Source organism: Gobius niger, assembly GCF_951799975.1.
Source record: "Gobius niger genome assembly, chromosome: 13".
In the NCBI taxonomy this organism is placed as follows: domain Eukaryota; kingdom Metazoa; phylum Chordata; class Actinopteri; order Gobiiformes; family Gobiidae; genus Gobius; species Gobius niger.
The window spans coordinates 24,715,337-24,737,020 of record NC_136864.1 but is presented as its reverse complement, the minus strand read 5'-3'; the positions used below and the strand labels follow the sequence as shown (position 1 = coordinate 24,737,020).

The window sequence follows — 21,684 nt, the reverse complement described above, 5'->3', positions numbered from 1 at the left end:
CTGTCTATGCGCCACTGATGTCCGAGCACTGACTCCACGCTGGCAGGCTGTATCTCTGCTGCAGCTCGCGCAGGTCTCGGAGCCAGGAGTTCTTGATGTTGACCGTCCGCGCCTGGAGAGTGTACTTCCTCACAGAGTCCTCGCGCTCGTGCCAGATCTCGAAGGCGCGGTCGTCCCCTTCCACCGTCTCATTCACGTCTATGTTGTTCAGCTGCAAAGAGAACGATCCATTTAAGATGGCAATAACAACAAAACGATCAAATCTGAGCAGACCGAGTTAAGCACAATTGCACGGTATATGCCATCTTCATTCAGTGTCGTGTGAAGGGCACAACAACAGTATCCACCGGTCAGAGCTGAATCTGAACCACCAACCTTTGGATCCGTATCAATGTTTTTCTGTTTTCTTGTTTAAAAACACGGTAATGTGCAAAATTGACTTTTTAGAGCTTTGAAGCCTGTTACAATGTTGTTCTCACATCAAAAGAGTTGTGTTTAGAGCCACTTGCGCATCTTTGAATAATCTTTGAATGATCTTTGAATCCTCCCCAGTGGCCATTCTTAGCATCAAGGTGACAGCTCCCAAAACAAAGATAAAGAGCATGTGTTTGAGATTATTATCAAATATTTGTAAAAAGCAAAACAGCCCCTTTTAAAAGGCCCAATACCTGATTTGTTTTTTGGGTGGGGCAGTGGAAAATAACTAGATTTGCTCTTCCTGTATCTGACTAGTGCATATGATTCATTAGACCTTATTTTGCTAAAACATAGTTAACACAATTACATCTAAGATTTTGCTAAAGATTGTTCCCCAGCTTTCTTTACTATGGCTATTTTTTGGGGATGTTTATAGTTTCACTTCCTTATTGGACACCGACAGGAAGTGACATAGATAGAGGCAAACAATTTTAAACTGTTGCCGTGCAACCATGTTAAGTTGTTAGGAAATGAGTCAAACTGCTCTTGAACTTTACCTTCATCTGTGTCGCTTCCTGTCAGAAGCTTAAAAATGTAAATAAAAAATAACTTTTCTGTAATTTCTTCATCAAAATTGCTGCTTCACTGAAATAAAATGATAATTATGCAACTGATGAACTTTGTCTATCTAAATAAGTCATATTTTCAAAAGCATCAAAACCTGTCATATGCACTTTAAGCCTTTCTGTCAGTGTAAGCTCTCAGTTGTACAGGAGTTGTCTATCCTAGATGAAGGTTCATGAGTCATCGCCTGTACTATCGCCTCTCATCCAAAAGGCTTCGTCAGCAACACAAAGGCCTTTTGCTCAGGCCGACTACAGAGGGGTTAGCTTGTTCTAGTCTCAACCCTCTTTATTCAAAGGTTCCACTCAGGCTGTTGGGAAACAACCTTTACAGTTTTTAGCTGTCGTAAACCAGAAGGTGAAATGTTGTTGCTTACAATACTGTGATAGTTTTGCCTGCTAAAAATTATGAAACATTCTTATAACTAACTCTGTAGGTTAAAACTCAACAAACATGTTTGTGAAGTGTTTTTATTTCGGTCTTCACTCAAAACTCTGTGCTAATGCAGCAAAATGTGCACTGTGACTCTTGATGTGAGAAAACAAATAGAAAAATCAGCTCTTTAAGTTTTCAGTTTTTTTTCATGAATTGTTTACCTTCATCATGTTTTTGAAGACATAGCTCTGCGTGTCCGTGTTGCTCTCTCGTTTGGGCTTGCAGATGATGCAGTAGTTCTTAAAGAGGAAAACCTGGCGGTGGTGACCCCTAGAGGACGATCGGATACCAGGCGCACCCTCCCAAACTTGGAATGGACCCTACAGAAAAAAGAAGAATGAGCCCCTATACAAATAATCTTTCGGGATCATAATAATGTCTTGCAAAGGAGCTAATGAATACCTGTCGGATCGGCTCTCCCAGCACTTCCAGAGTGGCGGGATAGTTCTCGATCAGAGACACGTGCCGAGTGTTGTCCGAGCGCTGGGGCAGGGCAGACACCATGGCGTAGGCCTCCTCCAACAGACAGCAGTTCTGGCCGTTCCTCGCCTTGTTTCGGATCAGCTCCTGCACATTTTCATACAAGTTAGATCTGTCGTAAAAAAAAAACTATTTGTAAATGACTGGTTGAAGCCGTCACCTTGAGAAGCGCCTTGTATTTCTGAATCCTCTCCATCGGCTGCTGGAGAGAGGCATTGATGCTCAGTACAGGGGGGCCGTGAGGGTCCGCACTGGCTTGTTCACTTTCAGTATACTCCTGAAATGTCGAACAAAGATCATCACAACTACAGTATACCAGACATAATAACGGACGAGAGTACCTTTAGTAAAGTTTTTGAAGATTGGTAAACTTTTTCAATCACTCTTCACTACATTTCTAAAAAGGCTCCATACTGAACAGTCCAAATCAGCAGCATATTTTGTCCCACTTAAAATCTTAAGTTACTCTTCATAACACTTATTTGCACAGATTTGTACTCAACTTTGAATATTTCAGTACTTTCACTGAAGTAATAGTTTGACCGAGCAACTTTTACTTGTAATGGAGTAACATTTAACCAGTAGCATTTAACCGTCTGTGCTTTTACTGAAGTGATGAAGTCAAGTACTTTGACCAACCACTGGGCATGTGTCTGGACACAGAGCCTGTTGAGAGTGAAGAGTAAGACATTTTATAATGCAATTTCATCAACTAAAACAGTAAACACATGACACATGCTAATCCTAGAGTCCTAGATTATTCCTAGCTTGGATATGCTTTATTGGTCTCTTCTTTTTTTCAGGTAATAGTTTAGTAATTATAGAATAATAGGCTCTCAACCACCTTGCATAAATACTACATGTATTTATTCAGCACTATAACCACTAGAGGGGGCCACATGATCGGAAGTGACTGTTCAGATCAAATAATGTTGACAAAATGAACACTGGCAAAATTAAAACAAGAGTCATATTTATTTGAGGGAAGACACTGCAGGTCAAAAGGGGAAAATGTAATTTAGTGATATCAATGTGAAACTTTTGCTGTAAATTAGTGATATATAATGAATGAATGAATGAATGAAAAAATGTATTGCAAGTGGTCAGTCATTTTATGTTTCCATTTTTTTTTAAAACAAGGCATTTTATGCATAAAAATTCCACAAATTGACTGTATCTTTCATGATTAAATCTTAATAATGGATAGAGGCAGATTTAAGTGTATGATTTAAGACCTCTTGTTTAACCTCTTAACCCCCAGATGAACTGCGCACATTTTCTCCAGTTTGGCTTTACCCAAATCTAAAAGCTTCTTGAAAAATGTGTCTAAATAGACCTCAACGAGGGTGAAAATCAACAAAAAAGTGACAAAAGTGCAGTGAAATCGCACAAATAGCACAGCAACAAGATCAATTTTGTAGGTCTTATATAATCTAACTAACATCAATGTTTTGACCTGCCGTGTCTCACTTCCTCTCAAAGCGCCGGGAGTACCTTGAAGAAGCGGTGAACGGTCTTCTCGCTGACCACAGCCTCCGCCTGACTCTGGCCCACCAGGTACTGCAGGTACTTCTCAAAGCCCTCCTTGTTCTTCAGGAAGCACATGGCCACGTCGTCGTCCGTCTCACACTCGTTCAGCTTCGGGAGGAGCGCTCTGGGAAATGACACCAGAGCAGATGATCTTACAGCTCTGACCAGTGAAACATACTGTATATAATGCATTTCTGGATAACCAGCTCACCTGTTGTGGAAGACCTTTATGTCCTGGATGTTCCTGAAGATGGTGTCTTTGTTGTTGAGGACGTCTGGCGGGGCTTCTGCGCTCTCAGCGTGTTTCAGGTGGTGGGAGGTGAAGAAGTCGACCTCTTTGATGAACTGAGTTTCTGAGTTGATCAGGTCCTGGATCATTTGGCTTCAAACAGAAAGAGGTACAAATACATTCAGATAAATACATGGGCAGATAAAATATAGGCTCTATTAACTTACAAAAGCTTTCTCTTGTATTCGGCCTCAGACACCTCCTCTGCTTGGGCCTCTGGAACGTCTCCGGTATCAGCAGAGAGCTGCAATCACATGGTACTTTTAGGATCTACTCAAAAGTTAAAAGTTCTATCATATCCATCCAGTAGTGATGCTAAAGTACTTTTTATTATTTTTGAACTCTTGACAAAGGGACTGAATATGCAAGATGCAGTTAACCCTGTTTACCCCCAGTTTGGCTTTACCTAAATTTAAAAGTTTCTTGAAAAAACAAAAATGAGACAAAAACGCAAATATGTAATATGTGACAAAAATGCAGCAAAAGAGTAACAGAAAAGTGGCAACAAAGTGACAAAAACACAATGAAAAGTTTAAATTTCAAATGAGGCGTTATACTGGCCTATAGGCTGTAAGCATTTGGATTCGGGGAAAGCTGAACTGGTGAAAATGCACTCGATTAAGGCAGAGGTTAAGAGGTTTAACTATACAGCATTTCCAGAGTTGGGGAGTAACTAAATACAAACACAAAATGAGTATTTTAAATATATTTCATTTTGAGTAACTGTATTCTGGTAAAGTCATACTTTCATGTGAGGGTATTTAGAATACAGTTACTTTCCTAAAATCATGGGAATACACCCCCGTATCAATCATTACATTTTAGCTCCATATTACACAACATTATTAAAGCAGTACTGAGAAACATGCCCCTAGAGGTCATAAGCGCCACTGCAGGAGTCTGAGCATGTTTTGAGTTTTTTACTCATTAATTGTCCGTGAGAGCAAATACTACGCTGACAGAAAAGACAAAGGGAGAGAGGGATATTGTACATGCAATTACACAATGGAGATCATTTCTTTCACTCAAACCTCGCTGTACATACTGTGTAAGTGGCGCTAGTTACAGTTAGCCACAGCTAGCTTTGCCCGTTATAGTGCTTAATTTGTAAATTTGTATTTTCAGGCCAAAACATTTGCCGGAACAGATCCATATTTGGCCAGATACTCCTTAATATTTCCCGGATCCTTTACCCTGAAAAACTGAAATTTGGAGGAATGCGTTCCCCCAAACGGGAGATCAAATTAAGCACTGCCTGTTAGCCTGTCTACTTCTTCTTCGTGATTTAAAACGCCTATCTGCTGCTCCATTTGCCAAGAGAGTTTAAGAGTAAGTGAGTTTATAGCAGGTGTTTCAGCAATCGTAGTTTACATTTTTGTAATTATACGCCATATTTATACATAAATATAATGACAATCAATGTGAAAATAATCTAAAAGTATTCAAAGTAGTCAGAATACAGTACTCTAAAATACATTTTAAGGCACAATTTCAAAGTATTCTCCCGAACACTGAGCATTTCTAACAGTTTGGATTGTGTTCTCACTTTGAGTTTCTTGTCCAGGTAGGCCGGAGAGACCCAGCCCTGTCGGCACGGCGTAGTCTTGGTAGGTTTGGTCCTGACCAGCCATTTGAGAGGATGGGCCGAGTCCAGAACCTCCACGTACTGCCCCTCCTTCAGAGAGATGGACTCTTTACTGGCAGCGGTCGGGTTGTAGTCCGCTGTGGCCACGTAGATATCGAACATCTGGAAGAGGACACATCCATACGCCACAAATTACGCAAATTCATGACAGTAATTTGGATTTGAAATGAATAACTACTACTACTAGTGCACCTCTCCGCGGGCGTCTCCCTCGTCCGACTCGGAGGAGGAGTCTGCGACGAGGGAGGCGGGTCTGGAGCGTCCGTGGTGAGGCGTGGCTGAGGGCGTCTTGGTCTCCTCGTCACTGTCCGCACCGGGGACGCGTAGGGAGGCTGGACGGCACAGACAGGTTCAGATAAGAACAATAACAAACAGTCTCTTGATGATCCTTTAGTCTGTATCGATTCTCGTTTGTGTTGGAGGCATTTCAAATCCAGTCCTTGCAAAAACACACTCTTTATTATCTGCAAAATTAATTAAAACTCCAGTTGTTTTCATTCAAACATATTACTTTGTTAGCAGGGCTTGACGTTAAAGTTTTTGCTCACTCACTTAATGGTACAATTGGTCAAAGTAGCAAGAGCTCAAAGGTTTTACTACTGGCCAAACCACAAATGTACCAACATATGTTAGTAAATAATATCTTTTGACTCTTTTGTAAGTAATATCTACAGTGCAATTTTTGGTATTTGTGTACTTGACATGTCAATTTTTTATGTTATTAAGTCTAAACTATAACATAGCTACATGCTATATAACCTATTTTATGTGATGATGACGTTTATGACATTATTTAATAATATTTAAATATTTTGAAATAATGTATTCATATTTTATTTGAATATTAATTTGTCGAGTTTCCTGCGGTGTGACAGTGTGTCTTGCAGTCTCACACTCAAGAATAATAAGGTCTTGTCAAAATGTGCAAAATGTAGTTATACATTATCATTTAAACCATTGCATCGTTTGCATTAAGGTCCCACTAGTATTATTTAAGTATGAATATTTATAATAATATTTAAAGGTGCATTATGCAACTCTTTCTGTGGGAAAAAAAAAAGGTTATATTTGTGCGTATTTGATCTTGTAGTGACCCAGTGGCTGTATGAGTGGTCAGCATGGCACCTTTACTTTTGATCATTGATCACAGTGGTCTCTAGGACGCTCCAGGATCAATTGTTTGGAAGGTTTTCACTGCAAACAGACCCTCTCACCGGAAAACCTTGATCCTGGAGCGTCCTACAGACCACTGTGATGAACAGTAAAGATGCTATGCTGACCACTCATACAGCAACTGGGTCACTACAAGGTCAAGTACACACACATATCAACTTTTTTTCCGCATAAAAAGTTGCATAATGTACCTTTAAGACATTTTCATGCGACAGGACATTCAAACAGGAAAAACGATGAGAAAAGCTCATAAAAAAGATTAAAAGATATTTTGAAATCTACAATTGATGTAAAAACTACACCCCTATAGGATGACAACTCAAATGAATCTGCTTTAAAATAAAACATCTGGTGTAACACCCCTAAACATCAAGGATCCATGTTCATCACTTGTCAGCTTTTAGGGAGAATATTTACTATTTACAGCTGTCCGGACCGGGACTACGGACGAAATCAGTATTTTTGGCAAATTCCGGTGCATGTTTATTTCTAAACAACATCCCTGTCAAATAAAACAATAAATATATAAATAAGTGAATAACTCATGTCAAGCCCTGTTTGTTAGTGCGTGCCTTACTCATTAGTGACAGAGTGGATCGATTATGAGAGAAGAAACACACATGCCTTTCTGCACACCATGCAGCATGTCAGCTTTCAGAGGGTCACTGCAACCCTACATACAAACACAGAGATGACATTTACATTCAAAAACATGCACAGACAAAAGTGTGTAGTAAATAGGAGAGTGTCATTGCTCTATTCACTGAACATACCCTTTGTTAAAAAGAAAAGAATACCCTGTCTGCGCTTACAGGCCATATATTCAATATTTGAAATAGTCAAAGCGCAGTAGTGAGGCTGGTGCACTCGGGATACATACTGGTGTTTTTGGGCCAAGATTTCATCCACTGGAGCACTTCCTGATTCTGTGAGCTGTCTGAATAACACATTGATTCTGTGAGTGGTCAGTGACTGGGAAGCTAATGTATGAATGGTAAATGGCAGATGTTTGCATGAAGCTCATGGGGTTTTACATGCTCCATATTGTGCCTTTGCTGCATTTCTTTAGTCCTTAGGCTTATACACACATGATTATATATTTGCAATTTCGTTTTGCCTGGCCTGACTACTACATGTAGATTTAGCTTAGAAACTTCAACTTATCTTAATCTTCTATATTTTAATGCCACAATGGCAAATGAGGGGTAATTGTGATATTCAAAAGCAAACTGGATACAAAAAGCTACTTTTGGTCAAAGGTTTTTACAATTCCAACCAAAACTGCAGCTGAATGTGTTTAACCATCATTTGGGGATTTTCAATAAACTTAGGCATTAATAATAGCTGAGCAATGACATCATATTCCCACAAAAAAATGATTTCATGCCAGGTTCGGGTTGAATTGAATGCTTGTAATGACTTTAAAGACCTTAATTTTTGCACAATTTGTCTTTCATTGCTTTTTAATGCCCCGCAGAAACACTGAATAAGTAAACCTACACGTTTATCTGAGAAACAACTGTCCTTTCTGAGTCTGAGTTTCTGAGGACTACATAAATGCAGCATAAGCAATATTAAATCTATGATCTATGTATCTATGTATCAACTACATAGCAGATTCCAATTCAAATGCAACAGATGCTGAACATCATTTTGTTGTTTGGAATGACATCACTGTGATGCCTTAGATGCATACGGCGTGAATTGCATTTCGCAGTGCCAGAAGCAAAGCTCTCCGTGCACAAGAAACTATGCAATCAGCTCGTATGCATCTGAAAGAAACGGTCAGAACCCACTCCCGTAAAGAGCTGAATTGTGACCTGAGAAGTGAAAGTTAGATTTACAAAAACACAACATTTATCACTCAAAAATATCACACTGATGACTGACTGCTGTTATTTGAATCCAGGTGAAACACAGAATGAGGTAAGAGCTATGACTTTTGGAGAGCGTGAGCGTGAGTGTGTGTGTCTGTGTGCGTGTGTGTGTACCTTGTGTGATTTTGGCAGACACCATTTCAGTGATCTGGGAGGTCAGCTTCATGAGGAACTCCTCCGTCCCGACTTCACCCAGGTACGGGATTCTGGTCTCTAAAGTTCACAGATGAGCAGAAGAAAATATATTTAATGTTTGTTTAGTATAAAGAAAACACAGTGGAAGTGGTTTAGTACCTTTTGGCCGGGCCGCTTCATCCTCTGGTGGACTTACTGTAATCCCAAGGACCCTAAGAGAGAAAACAGCTTTGTGTAAAGTTGTGCAACATGATTAGGATTTGATAACATGAAGAGTTTAAGAGCAGCAAAACTCACTCGGTTGCTTTGGCTTCTTTCTTCGGTTGTGGTGCTACAAACAGGAACGAACCAACCACAAACCACATTCATGAACACGACAGACACAGACAAAGTGTATTATTCAAATAGACTGGCACTCACAGTCATCGACTTCGAGGTGAGCTGTGCAAATAGACTGCCCTGCCTTATTGGTGGCGATGCAGGTGTAGGCGCCGGTGTACTCTGTGCCCACATCCATTAAGATGAGGCTGTGCTGGCGCCCGGAGCTGGCGATTTTGTACCCTTTGGTGTCGGGCTTGATCCACAGCACGTCTTCAATGGACTCCTCTTTGAGCCAGTTCACAGTCGGAGCGGGAGAACCTGAGATCATCATAGGTGGGTGTCGTTTTTCATGCAGCACAAGCGTAAATTTGTGCTTGAGGCGAGACACGGCAGGTGAAAACATGGATTGGTGGTTGATGTTGAGATTTTTAGCTAATTTTCTCCCTCAGCATTTCAGATAGAAAGATTAGAGCAGTATACAGGCTTGTACACAGACGTTATCAAACTTTCTTTACACTCTTGCAACAATATCTCCACTTTAGTAGCTCCTACAGACTACAATGCTCTCAGTCTTGTACATAACAATACTTTAAAGCTGTAATTGCATGGATTTTTAATATGTAACTTCTAATCTGAGCTTTGAACCTCAAAAAATAAGGCTAAAATTTGAATTTTTACTGATTTTTTCACCAGCTTATTCAAAAGCAATTAAAGATCCCCTCTGAAAAAGTCTTTGTAACAAATATATCAACAAAAATGTCCGTAACTTTAAAATTGATCCATTGATTTGATTTTGTTGCTGAAAATATTGGCAACTTTGGCCTTATTGTTAAACATAAAATGACAGAAAACTTGCAAAAAAATGTTTTACAGCAAAAGGTTCATATTGATATATCCAAATGTATGTATTTGTTCCTTATTCACCTGCAGTGCCTCGCCTTAAATAAGCAGAAAGGGGGCAACAAACCTTCCACTTTGACGGACAGAGTAATGCTGGCTCCTTGCTTGACTTTCCTATTGGGGAACCTCTCGATGAAGCGGGGCGGCACCAGGGGCAACTTAGAATCCTTCTTGTCTTGTGGAAGCCTCTCTCCCGGATCTTACAATGCACATAAGAAAATTAGCGAGACCAGTAATGGATATCATGTTGTTGTTAGTCAATTATGTATATATTTGTTGACATACTGAGCACGAGAAGCCGAGCAGAGGAGTACGCAGAGCCGGCCGCGTTGCTGATGAAGGCGGAGTACTCGCCCATGTCGTCCTTCGTCACCTCCACGATCTCCACGCCGTGAGAATCTCTCTCAGCCTGCAGGGACACTCGCTTTGATGAGCGCAGGGGCTGGCCATCTTTGAACCAGTACACTCGGGGTTTGGGGAATCCTACAGGAGAAAGATCAGAGTAGGTATTCTATTAAGTTAAAGTGGGGAGTTATGCAAAATGTCCTGTTCTCATGTCCCGATTAACCAATCAAATATAAGATAGTGACTGAGGTGTGTTTGAAATGATCACCAAACACCTGGATAAAGTGCATAACACCCCGCTTTGATTAAATCGGAGTTCATACCCTTGACTCTGAGCTGCATCTTGACAACAGGGGAGCCTGGGCTGACATGGATATCGTGAAGCTCCTCCACCACCTGAGGAAGCTGATCGTCTTCAGTAACAGACTCAAATGTTTCCGTTTCCCTGTAGAAATGTTGAGGAAAGAATGCATCAAAACAGGCTTGTTTTTTGTTTTCATTTGCAATTGAGGGCAATATACCATTAGCTTTTGGTTTTATTTTGTTGACGTAATAACTACAATGACTTTTTCAGAGGGGATTTTATCTTTGTCTGTCTTTTTGCAGTTCATCTTTCAATAAATCAGGCTGTATTCAGATTTTAAAGTAATAGTCTGTAAGTTTAAATGTTTTACAAATGTTATAGATTGTGTATAATTTACCGCCTGGGTCTAAAATTTCTTAAAGTACGTAATGTTAAATAAGTCCTTCCCTTTGCTGATTTCATACACTAATCAGAATCCCCGGGATACCACTTTGACCAATGAGACGAGCTTTCCTATGAAGTGGTCTGCCAGATCAAATCAGGAGGGGAAGGGGGAGGAGCTTGATCGATTAGCCTGTTAGCTTCTTCTTTGTGATTCCATTAGTGTGTATTGGTGCCTCCGATCCGGTGGCAGCAAAGGTACAATTGTGTTTTTTCTGGCCAGAGACACCAGGGGGAGATGAAAGACCCTCCAATCATCCTATCAACACTTGTATTACCCCCACAGGGACTACGAAAAGGATTTATTGAGGTAAACAAGTTACTTAGTACTGCTTTAAGGGTGAACTTTTAATAATTAAAAAAAGTAAACATTGACCACTGCGTGTAATGTTACAAGCTTTTCGTTCAAGTAAATAAGCCAAACTTTCATTGCAGCGAGTTACCTGGAAGTATCCTTGGCGCTGACATATGAAGACGTCTCAGTAGCATCTGCAGCAGTGTCATAATCCGAGCTGCAAGACACTAAGAGCAGAGATACAATTTAAGAGCAAGCTGTTGTAGTGACCGCCCTGTACATTTCGTGACTCTAACTTACTATCGACCCTGAGCTCCGCCTTGGTGGCCGTGATGCCGCTGCTGTTCTCCGCAGTGCAGCGGTACGCGCCCATGTCCGTGGGCAGCACAGAGGTGATGATGAGCTGGTGGCAGCCCTCCTGGTCCTCATTGATCATGTAGTGGTCGTTCTCCTCCAGAAGCTTCCCGTCTTTGTACCATTTGACAGCGGGAGGGGGTTTACCGATGACCACACAGTCGAAGCTCACAGGGTACCCATCCGGGACGTCCTGGCTCTGCAGCTCTGTCAGGAAAACTGGAGCGGCTGGAGAAGGGATAAAGAAATACATATAAAGTTAAATACAGTATAGTCAAGTACAGAAAAGGTATGGGAAATAAAGTACAGAATTCAGAATCAGATGTTGTAAATTGAATGTTCAATTTGTTTATTTGTTCCATAGCAAAGTGAAGTCACGTATTCAAGTCAAGTAAAGTGTAGTAAAAAGATGTAAATAATAGTGAGGTAAAATAAATTTAACGGAATGAAAGTGTCTTCAAGACAAGTAAAGTCTGATAAAGTAAACTAAGTCTCCATAACACTCACCAGCAGCTCCAGTCATGAAGGCGGGAGGAGCTTGTCTGTCCGGCGTGGGTGTCTCAGTCCCGTCCAGCGTGTATCCCATCTTCCTGATCCTCAGCTCCACTTTCTGAGCCGCCGCGTCTATAATAGTTGTCTCCACAGGGACCCCGTGCACCGTGAACATCTGCTGGAACCTCTTAGATGCGACATCAGCATCCGACCGCTTATCGAACTTAATGTAGATGTAGGTGTCATCCTCTCTGTACGAGTGCGGGTCGGGCGCCTTCAGCTCCCCCTCATCCGCACTGACAAACGGCTCCTCCTCCACGTCGGGCGGCAGCCGCGTGCGCCACAGCCGGCGGAGGCGCCTGCTGGCCTGCCTCAGCGATTCGTCCATCTCACTTCCCGAGGAACTGTCGGGCTCGCTGTCCGCGCTGTAGCCCACCGTCAGGGGTCTGCGCCCGGAAGACTCTCGCGCCGTGCCCACCGTCACTTTGGCGCTGTGAGTGGAAACCCCGAACTTGTTAGTCGCCTCGCAAGTGTACACGCCCGTATCCTTGGTAGTGATGGCAGTGATGACCAGCGAGCATGTGCCGTCGTTGTAGATGTCGATGTGGTGGTGTTTACCGTCGGCGAGCACTTCTCCGTCTTTGAGCCAGCGCACTTTCTCAGGTTTGCCCTCCGCCATGCACTCCAGGTGGATGGTGCCGTTGGGTTCCTTGGTTTGGTCTTTGAAAACATCTTTGAACACCGGCTTCATTTCCTTGCGAGCCTTGAAGCCCTTGAAAGCGGCTTGTATCTTAATGGCGGCTTCCGTGAGCTCCGGTTCGTCCTCTTTGCTGATGACCAAGAGCCCGCTCTCCTCGGTGGAAACTGCGGTGGACACGACTGCGGAGGTGGCTGTAGCCGTTTTGACCTCTGACTGCTGGACCGTCTGTGTGATCTGTGTTTTCTCGCTAGTTATAACCGCGGCCTCTTTGACCGTAGTCTTGCTGCTTTGCTTGAGGAAGGAAACAAGAGATACCTCTTCTTGGGAGCTGGTCTGAACAACAGTCTTTGAAGCTACAGCCTGCTCCTTCTCTGTGGTTTTCACTTCCATGACTGCCGCTGCCGTGGTTGCCTCCTGTTTGGCGGTTTTAACTTTGGTGTCCACTGCAGTTTGAGTGGTTTCTAGGCTCTTCTTGGCCAGGTCTCCTTTGACCACGTGGATATCGGCTTCATCAGCAGGTTTTGGAGGAAGACTAGGCTGCACAGGAGCCTTGACCTCCTTTGGCTTTTCATCTGTACGCAGAGACCACATCCATTTGTTAGTTTATGAAAATGAAATTACTAAATCAATTAAGAACATTAGACAAAGGAGAGCGTATTACCTTGAGAGACACTTGGCTTCTTAGGTTCCTCTGTAAAAGAAAAGGTAACATTTGAGAAATAGAGGGTATGTAGGTGATGTCACAGCTTAACTACAGCGTGACAACAGTGGTCAAATGAGTGGCAGTTCTACTTTGTTATTTGTTTTGAGGATTCTGCTTTCACAACGAAATTATCTTATGTATAATGTTTGTGCCCCATTTAGCACATTAAATGTTGATTCATAAATTACATATACGCAGCTCTCAACTCAAATCTGTGGTATATTTGGCAAAAAAGTAATAATGTCACTGATTATTTAGAGATAGTCTGTAAGTTTGAATTATTTTACAAATTTATTAGATTGACCACCTGGGTCTGCAAGTTTGAAGTAACTTAAGTGATATTAAAGGGATTTTTCAGGATTTTTGACAAATGGCCTAATTTCCTAGTTATCCAGAGTGTTGTTGATTTCTTGATTTATTTTTTTGTTTGTTCATGCAGTCCTTATATTTGAAGAGTTTAGTGGTGCTAGGCTAGTGCTAGGCTAGCGCATGTCTATGCTAACTAGTAGCCTGCATTAAAAACAGTCTGACCCAAGCACAGTGCACCTGAGGCAAATCACTTCTAACACCAGACTACCCATATAAATGTCTGTGTTGACTGAATTTTTTTTTTTTTTTTTTTAATATAACCATTTTGCATTTAAAAGAACTTATATTTGAGCAGCATCAGCTTCCTGATTGTAAGCTACGTAGCAGCAGAGTCATCTGCTAGGTTACCGGATCTACAGTAGTTTGTTTACCTGCAGCTGGCAGATACGGCATTGTTTGGAGGACTACCTGATATTTTGAAGAAGTTTTTAATGCAGGCTACTAGATACCATAGACATGCGCTAGCCTGGCACTAGACTAGCACCAGTCTAACGCCACTAAACTCTTCAAATATAAGGACTGCATGAATTTAAAAAAATATATATCTCCAGAAATCAACAGCACTCTGGATAATGAGGAAAGGAGGCCCTCTGTCAAAAATCCTGAAATATCTCTTTAAATCATATGTGTTTTTTCTTTTAAAAGTCACCCTTTGCTAATCTCAGCATCTAATCAGCATCCCCATTGCTAGGACTATGACCAATGAGATGAGCTTTCCTATGAACCGGCCTGTCAATCACGTGCACAGGAAATGAGGAGGGGCTTTCAGGCCCAATCAGGAAGGGACACAGAAATCATGTCTTTGGTTACCTGAGCCTGCACCAACAAATGCATACTTCTGTTAGCCAAAGGCTTCCTGGACCTCTTTCAGCTGTCATGCATCATCATTTTCCCGTTTTATGAGTAGCTCAGATGACATGTATGATTAATTAATGATTTCTAGCTAGGCTTTGACCGCTCCTAAATGTGATCGATGTTTTGACAACTTCTAGGAACATCTGGATCTTTCATAATTTGCAATGTTTGATGGCTAAAGGCTAATGGCCTGGTCTTTTCCTATATTTCTATGGTAGAGGAGGGTGTAGTAGAAGGTTTTAGTGACAATTCCATAAAGCAGAACTTGGTACAGTAACTCACCGAGCTGCACAGTCTGGGGCAGCTCGACGGGCTCTCCAGTCCCAGCTCTGTTGATGGCGGCCATTCTGAACCTGTATGCTGCTCCAGGCGTGAGGTTCTCCGCCACAAACTCCGTGTTACAGACGGGCTCTGAGTGACAGGGCGTCCATAGAGCACTGTCCACCAGCCGCATCTCCACTCTGTAGCCCAGTATGGGACTCCCTCCATTGTGCAGCGGGGTGAACCAGGACAGGCTGACGGAATGGTTAGACTGAAATAAGACCTCAGGATCCTCTGGTGGGTCTGGCACAGCTAGGAGGACAGTTAACAACAATTAAAGCCTGTTTTTGGACAAACTGTGAATTTAGAGAGTCATTTATTTGAGTTTTCTTGATAAAAAAAAAAAAAAAAGAGCAATAATGAATGTTATATGAATGTTCAAAAACAGAACAACTATGATTGAGAGCAATAGTGTAGAATACCTACTCTGAATACTTACTTACTATGAAATATTTTTATTCATTCATTATTTCCTTTTGAATGTTTTAAAACATTCTAAAACATCAGCTGTGAAAATAGCTGAGAAATGTCATGTTTAATGTGTGTGTAGATATTTTATTAGAATTATATTTACAATATTTAAATATTCAATTGTCACATAATATAAAAGACGAGACCTAAACATTATCTGAATGCTAAATTTTCCACTTACTGATAATGGTGAGTTTTGCTATAGACAGTGCATCTCTTGCTGCAAAGGTGATTTCCTGTTGAGGCATGAGAGGAGCTCTTTTCAGGACGAGGCGGTAGGAGCTGCCGTCAGTCTTCATCGACCAGAGGTCATTGGGCTTGAGCTCCACTCCGTTGGCGTACCAGATCACTTCAGACATGGGCACGGGCTCATTCAGCTTGACGCAGAACTCCACCTTCTCTCCCACCGCTGCTACTTTATCCTCCAGGGCCGTCACCACGTCGAGCTGCCAGCCTGCCGAAATTGAAAATGTGAAGCAAGTTTGATCGAAAATGTTGATGTTTTTGTCCATGGATGCCTGACCTTTGACGACGAGCTGAGCGAAGGTGGTGGCGGCGCCTGCTCTGAAGCTCACCGTGCAGCTGTCCTCCACACGCAGCTCTTTCAGGAGCAGCAGGTGACGGAGGCCACTCTCGAACGACACCAACTCCGCGTTGGGAGACTCCTTCACTGGCTGTCCGTTCAAGAGCCACTGACAGTCTTTGATCTCAGGGCGACTCAGGGCACATTCAAACAGAGCCTCGCCGCCATCGAATGTTTCCATGTTCTCCAGATTCTGGACGATGGTGATTGGCTTGTCTATAGCAATAAAACATAATGATGAGTCATATTTATATTAAAATGTAAAAAATAATCACAATTCATATGATGGACCATGTGTAGCAAAAAGGCCACACTTTACAGGACATTAATAACTAGGTAATAGGACGGAAATAACACAATAACCAGTTGAATGACAGACGTGTCCTGTCAATGAGAAACATAAGTATGTAGCGTAAAAGGCTGCTATAAAAATATGAAGTAAACAAAGGAGAGTGAAGGTGTGTTCACACTTAACTGTCTGCTGTCTCTCTAAGGACCAAGGCAAAACTGTTGAGAGATGATAATATATATTGTAAATGATTCCTGCCCCTGACACCAAACGTCCACTAAAGTAAACATATGTGTTTATGCATAATGATGATAAACATAAAGTTCATGTCAAAGCTCATAAACTTTTGAACTTTGACATAAATATTTCTGCAGGAAGTTGATTAAATGTGACCAAACAGGGTTGGTGTGAACACACCCTTATGTAGAGACACTGGCGCCCTCTTGTGGAGGAGCTCACCTTCCACATGCAGTGTAGCCATGACACACGTGCCCTCTGCCTCACAGGAGTACACGCCTCTGTCCTCAGTGCACACATGGCTAATGAACAAGCGCGCCACAGTCCAGTCCTGCTCCACCAACACCCTCCTGCCGTCTGGCTGCAGCGCGTGCCCGTCCTTCTTCCACTGGGCTTTGACGGGCCGCGAGTACTGGCAGATGAACTCAGCCGGCTGCTTCTCAAACAGCCGCAGGTCCTGCATCTCACTCACCACCTCCACTGTGGGGTCTGAGGAGAAGCCAGGGTCAGCAGGCCACTATCTGAGCCACATGCAGAGGACATGCCTGCTGTCTACAGACAGGTTTAGCCAAAGCCTCTGCTTTACAAAGTAACTGTTGCCACTGTATGCATTGGTCTGACATTTTATTGTTAAATTTAAAAGAAAACTGTCAGAACCCTTCTGTCAGCAATAAGAAGTTGTCACAACTGCATGAAAGCATGGTAAGTAAGAAAAGCCAGACTCACAGACTCAACGTTATCAGGGTTGATGCATGATAATGGAATGGCGTAATGGGGATTTCATTATTGAATGGCAGCAGATGAGAGTGGATGGGTGGAGCAGCACTTAAGCTTTAAGCCTTGTTTTCTTTCAATATTTCATCACCAAAGCCAGATTTTCTTTTATTTAGATAACAGTTTAAAGGGCTGCAAGATGACCATAATCACGATCATGTTTTTTGTCTGATTCCCAGTCAAAATGATGTGCTGTGTATAAAACACTTTTCTCTGGTTCTTGGGAATAATAACTGTTTCACACAGGAAAAGAAGCAGCTCCAAAAACATTCAACAGACCTCATTTGGCACAGTCTGTGTGCCCTTTCACTATGATGACAAGCCAGATAATACTTGCAAAGACTGGCCACTGAATGAGTTGAACTTATCACCTTCTCAACCGCCTCAGTCCTGATGAACACTCATCGCAAGCCTTCATGTCATCAAATCTTCACCACAAGGGAAATATAAAAAAAAAAACCTAGATCTCTTACTGAGGGCAGGTAACCCTCCAAGTTAAATTTCAAGAAGCACCATTCTCTGGTGACAACAAACCCCAGCACAGCCACATTCTTCCACTCTTAGTCCAGCGATAGGCCACGTAAACATACAGGGGATTCAAAACCGCCACATTGTGACGATGCACATAATCGTGATTACACTGGCAGCCCAGCGCTTAGAGCTGCCCATTTTATAATGACGTGATGCTGCACCCAGTGCCATCGCCAGTGCATGGCTATATTGATATGCACTATTAGTATAAAGGTTTGCCCATGCAGATATTGTATAAGTGTAATTTCCTAAGCGTATATGCTACACTGATATAGTCATAGTACAATAGTGTCTGAAAGCATGAGTTTAGGTGAAGCAACCATTGTTAGGAAGCTGGGAGAGTTTCCATACAGTGAGTGAAGCACTGTTTGTCTCAGCCATTGCTCGCTCTTTTGAAAGCAGTACCTTTGACCAAGAGCTTGGCAGTGGAGAGTAGGCTGCCTGTCTTAAACATGACGGTGCCCGAGTCGTCTGTGGCCAGGTTCTTTAGGGTCAGCGTGTGGATGTGGCCCTGGCTCTCTATCTCACTAAAGGCACTGTTCTCCAGCAGCGTGCCGTCCAGCCACCACTGCACTCTACCAGGCGCCCGGCCCGAAAGCTGACAGGAGAAAGTTGCCCACTCCCCGACAAATACATCGACTGTCTTTAGACCAGTCAAAATGAAGACTTCTTTTGCTGTCGAGTCAAGACAGACACAGACATGGACTGAACACTTCAAAACTAGACAGGACATATTGATTTCCCTTTAAACTTAAAACAGCAGGTCTACCTTTCACAGTCAAAGAGGCTGTGGTCAGCTGATCCCCGGCATCACAAGTGTAGAATCCACTGTCCTCTGGCTCTGCATTGTGTATCCGGAGCTCCTGAACGCACCCCTCCTGCCTTACGTCAACCCTCTTAGTGGAATGGAGGACCGTGCCTCCCTTTCTCCACTCCACACGGACGCCCAGCCTAGACAGCTCACAACGCAGGACAATATCATCGCCTTCAACAGCTTCCTGGTTCTTGAGTTCTTTTTGGAAGAAGGCCGGGGCACCTGATGACATTTCGAAACAGGGATATCAGACGTGGACAAGGTAGACATTTAGGTTGTGACGCTTGTGAAAGTTCTCAGCCGTCCAAGGACAACTCCATTGTAGCAAAGGTTTTCAATGAGCGGTCATCCTAAACTAGGTGGTTGAAAATTAAAGCAGTTTCGCCTCTCATCCAAGAAGCCCTCTTAGTTCTGGTCACCCTCTGGTATGAAGTTGGAAGTATGCGCTTGCCCTAAGTGAAGGAGTAAGGCTTAGCTCTGGGAACAACGTTATAACACGGTTTAAAGCTCACAAAAGGCCCATTTGCCGCCTTTACAAGGGGGGTAACATGCAAAACCAGCTTTTTAGACCAAGTCACATTTGATATCTCTTCAAAACATACTTGGAGCTGTGTTTTGATCCACTTGCGCACCTTTGAGTAATCGTTGAATTTTGTCAAGTAGCTATTTGTAGCATTGTGGCTTCCAAAAAGCTTCTCCTGGGGTTCCTCACATCCCGGAAATGCTTTTATCATCACCTCTCGATCTCTTGCTAAGCTTAACCGTTCCATGCATGGACCTGTTTTTCTTCATTGACACCGCTATACCACAAAGGAGAGCAAAAAGAGGGAGGTAGAAGGAGCTTACAGGGAGATTGTGTGAGAATCAGGAACTGAAAAGACTGAATATTTAGTTTCAGCTGTTTTAGATCAATATTGCATTTTCTAGCAAAGTCTACGAGGAGGCTTCTTGGATGAGAGGAGAAACATAATAAACAACCAGGTCCAGATGACTCGTTTTTGAAAATCTTTGTGCCATCGAGATGGAGAGGAGAACAAGCGTCAGTCTTGATTCCTTTACCTTCCACTGTGAGCGTGACTTCACACTGGTCGTCTCCAGTGTCACAGGCGTAGGTGCCCGAGTCCTCCGCTTTCAGGTTGTGGATGCGGAGCTGCTGGAAAGCCCCGTTCTTCTTCAGGTCGTACTTCAGCCCCGCTTTGAGGGCAGCGCCGTTCCTCATCCATGTCACGCTAACGTTAGCGTCAGAGATGGTGCAGGCCAGAGTCACCGTCTCACCCTCTACCCCCACAGTGTTTTGAGGTTTCTCCAAAATCGTCACTGGAAAAATGATAAACCCAAAACTATATCTTTACACGTAATCGATTTATTGTTAAGAACTAAATTTGTTATGTCATTGATTGAATTTGGATTGAATCAATGAATCAATGAAAAATAATTTCCAAAAAAGTAACCCATGTCAATTTGATCAACATAAAACTCATCCTAAGAAAAAATATATATCTGACAATCTATTAGACTTATGAAGGATTTTACAAGGTCTTCTTTTTAAAACGATCAATAAAAGCGACACATACTGTATCATCTACACAATAAAAAAATTCAAAGGTTTGCCATCCCCAAATTCAACGTTGGCCACGTCCGTTACCTTTGGGTTTCTCCTCCACCAGCAGACAGGCCACACATTTCTCCTCCCCCAGGACAAAGGCTACGTCACCGGACTCATCCGTGGTGACCATCTTCAGCACGAGCCTGTGGACCGCGCCTTGGCTACTCATCTGATTCAGGTCGTTGTTCTGGAGGAGGTTGTCCCCGAGCCACCATTCCCCCGTGGTGACTCCCGGGTGGGATAGCTCCACCTCGAAAACAGCGTCCTGACCGGTGGTGACTGTGATGTCGCTGAACTCGCGGATGATTCGGACGTGCTCTGTGGAATGATGGAATTATCAGAAGGTGCTCAGTTTAGTGTTTTAAATAGCTACTTTATTTGAAAGTCTTCTAATTCCTCAGTAATTAGGAATACATCTGATGGTAGAGCAGGACGAGACTGTTGGAGCCAGGACTTGAGCTTTCGTTGCTATGGCAAACACAATGCCATGTGCTCTATGACCTAACCACTGGGCCACTACACAGCACAACCGCGAATACATCTTAAATTTTCCATTCGGACCATAGGCTTTGACGGGACAGTAAAGCAAGAAATGGGGCAAAGAGAGCCAGCACCCAAACTCATGATGGAGATTTTTAGAGTGAGTACTGCAAACTAACCCTTGGGCCATTGTGCAGTGCCTTTATGACATTTTCAGTTATTCACGTGGTGACAAATATGTTGTCACCACGAGGGGTGCCCAAAGTGCACCCAGTGGGCCAGATGGGTGTACTAAAGGTATTGTTGTTGTTTTTTTGCAAACTTTTTGTCTATTGTGTCATATGCACTTTCATTGACATTTTCGCAGCACTGACCATTCATCTGTGGTCCAGAACCACCTACACTTACACTTACAGTGGGAGGAAAAAGTATGTGAATCCTTTGAAATTACTCACCTTTCTGCATAAATTGGTCATTAAGTATGGTCTGATCTTTATTTAAATCACAAGAATGAGTAAGCAGTGTCTGCTTAAACTAATACCACCCAAACAATTACATGTTGTCATAGTATTATTGGCCATAACATGTAAACATTCACAGGACAGGGAGGAATAAGTGAGTACACCCACTGGCTAAGGATGCTCCAAGAGCTGATTAGACAAATGTATGCAGACATTTACACTCAGGTGTGAGCCAACCTGAGGTCCTATCACTGAGATGTGTCTTAGAGCTGCCCTGTCCACTGAAAAACACACACCAGTTAACAAGTGTCTCTTGTAGAGAAGCATTGTCTAATGTGCACCATGCCTCGCTCAAAAAAGCTCTCTGAGGACCTACGATCAAGAATAATTGACCTGTATAAAAATGAAAAAGGTTACAAAACCATCTCTAAAA

At 42.6% G+C, this 21,684-nt stretch overlaps 1 protein-coding gene across 1 annotated transcript in view; it reads right to left on the bottom strand.

The window, feature by feature from the left end:
- Nucleotides 1-21,684, bottom strand: part of obscnb (obscurin, cytoskeletal calmodulin and titin-interacting RhoGEF b) — a 77,140-nt gene that overhangs the window by 6,781 nt on the left and 48,675 nt on the right. Inside the window, exons 49-77 of the mRNA XM_079569498.1 lie at nt 20,350-20,628; nt 19,764-20,021; nt 18,660-18,926; nt 18,296-18,565; nt 16,808-17,074; nt 16,000-16,275; nt 15,658-15,930; nt 14,967-15,257; nt 13,419-13,448; nt 12,073-13,329; nt 11,512-11,793; nt 11,360-11,438; nt 10,495-10,616; nt 10,112-10,309; nt 9,894-10,025; nt 9,026-9,244; nt 8,903-8,936; nt 8,765-8,817; nt 8,585-8,683; nt 7,474-7,530; nt 5,613-5,752; nt 5,322-5,522; nt 3,943-4,019; nt 3,698-3,868; nt 3,451-3,610; nt 2,117-2,233; nt 1,879-2,043; nt 1,638-1,796; nt 34-211 (exon numbers count right to left, since the gene is read on the bottom strand). Of these exons, the coding sequence (XP_079425624.1) occupies nt 34-211; nt 1,638-1,796; nt 1,879-2,043; nt 2,117-2,233; nt 3,451-3,610; nt 3,698-3,868; nt 3,943-4,019; nt 5,322-5,522; nt 5,613-5,752; nt 7,474-7,530; nt 8,585-8,683; nt 8,765-8,817; nt 8,903-8,936; nt 9,026-9,244; nt 9,894-10,025; nt 10,112-10,309; nt 10,495-10,616; nt 11,360-11,438; nt 11,512-11,793; nt 12,073-13,329; nt 13,419-13,448; nt 14,967-15,257; nt 15,658-15,930; nt 16,000-16,275; nt 16,808-17,074; nt 18,296-18,565; nt 18,660-18,926; nt 19,764-20,021; nt 20,350-20,628 (6,111 nt within the window). The remainder of the gene's footprint in view (nt 1-33; nt 212-1,637; nt 1,797-1,878; nt 2,044-2,116; nt 2,234-3,450; nt 3,611-3,697; nt 3,869-3,942; nt 4,020-5,321; nt 5,523-5,612; nt 5,753-7,473; nt 7,531-8,584; nt 8,684-8,764; nt 8,818-8,902; nt 8,937-9,025; nt 9,245-9,893; nt 10,026-10,111; nt 10,310-10,494; nt 10,617-11,359; nt 11,439-11,511; nt 11,794-12,072; nt 13,330-13,418; nt 13,449-14,966; nt 15,258-15,657; nt 15,931-15,999; nt 16,276-16,807; nt 17,075-18,295; nt 18,566-18,659; nt 18,927-19,763; nt 20,022-20,349; nt 20,629-21,684) is intronic.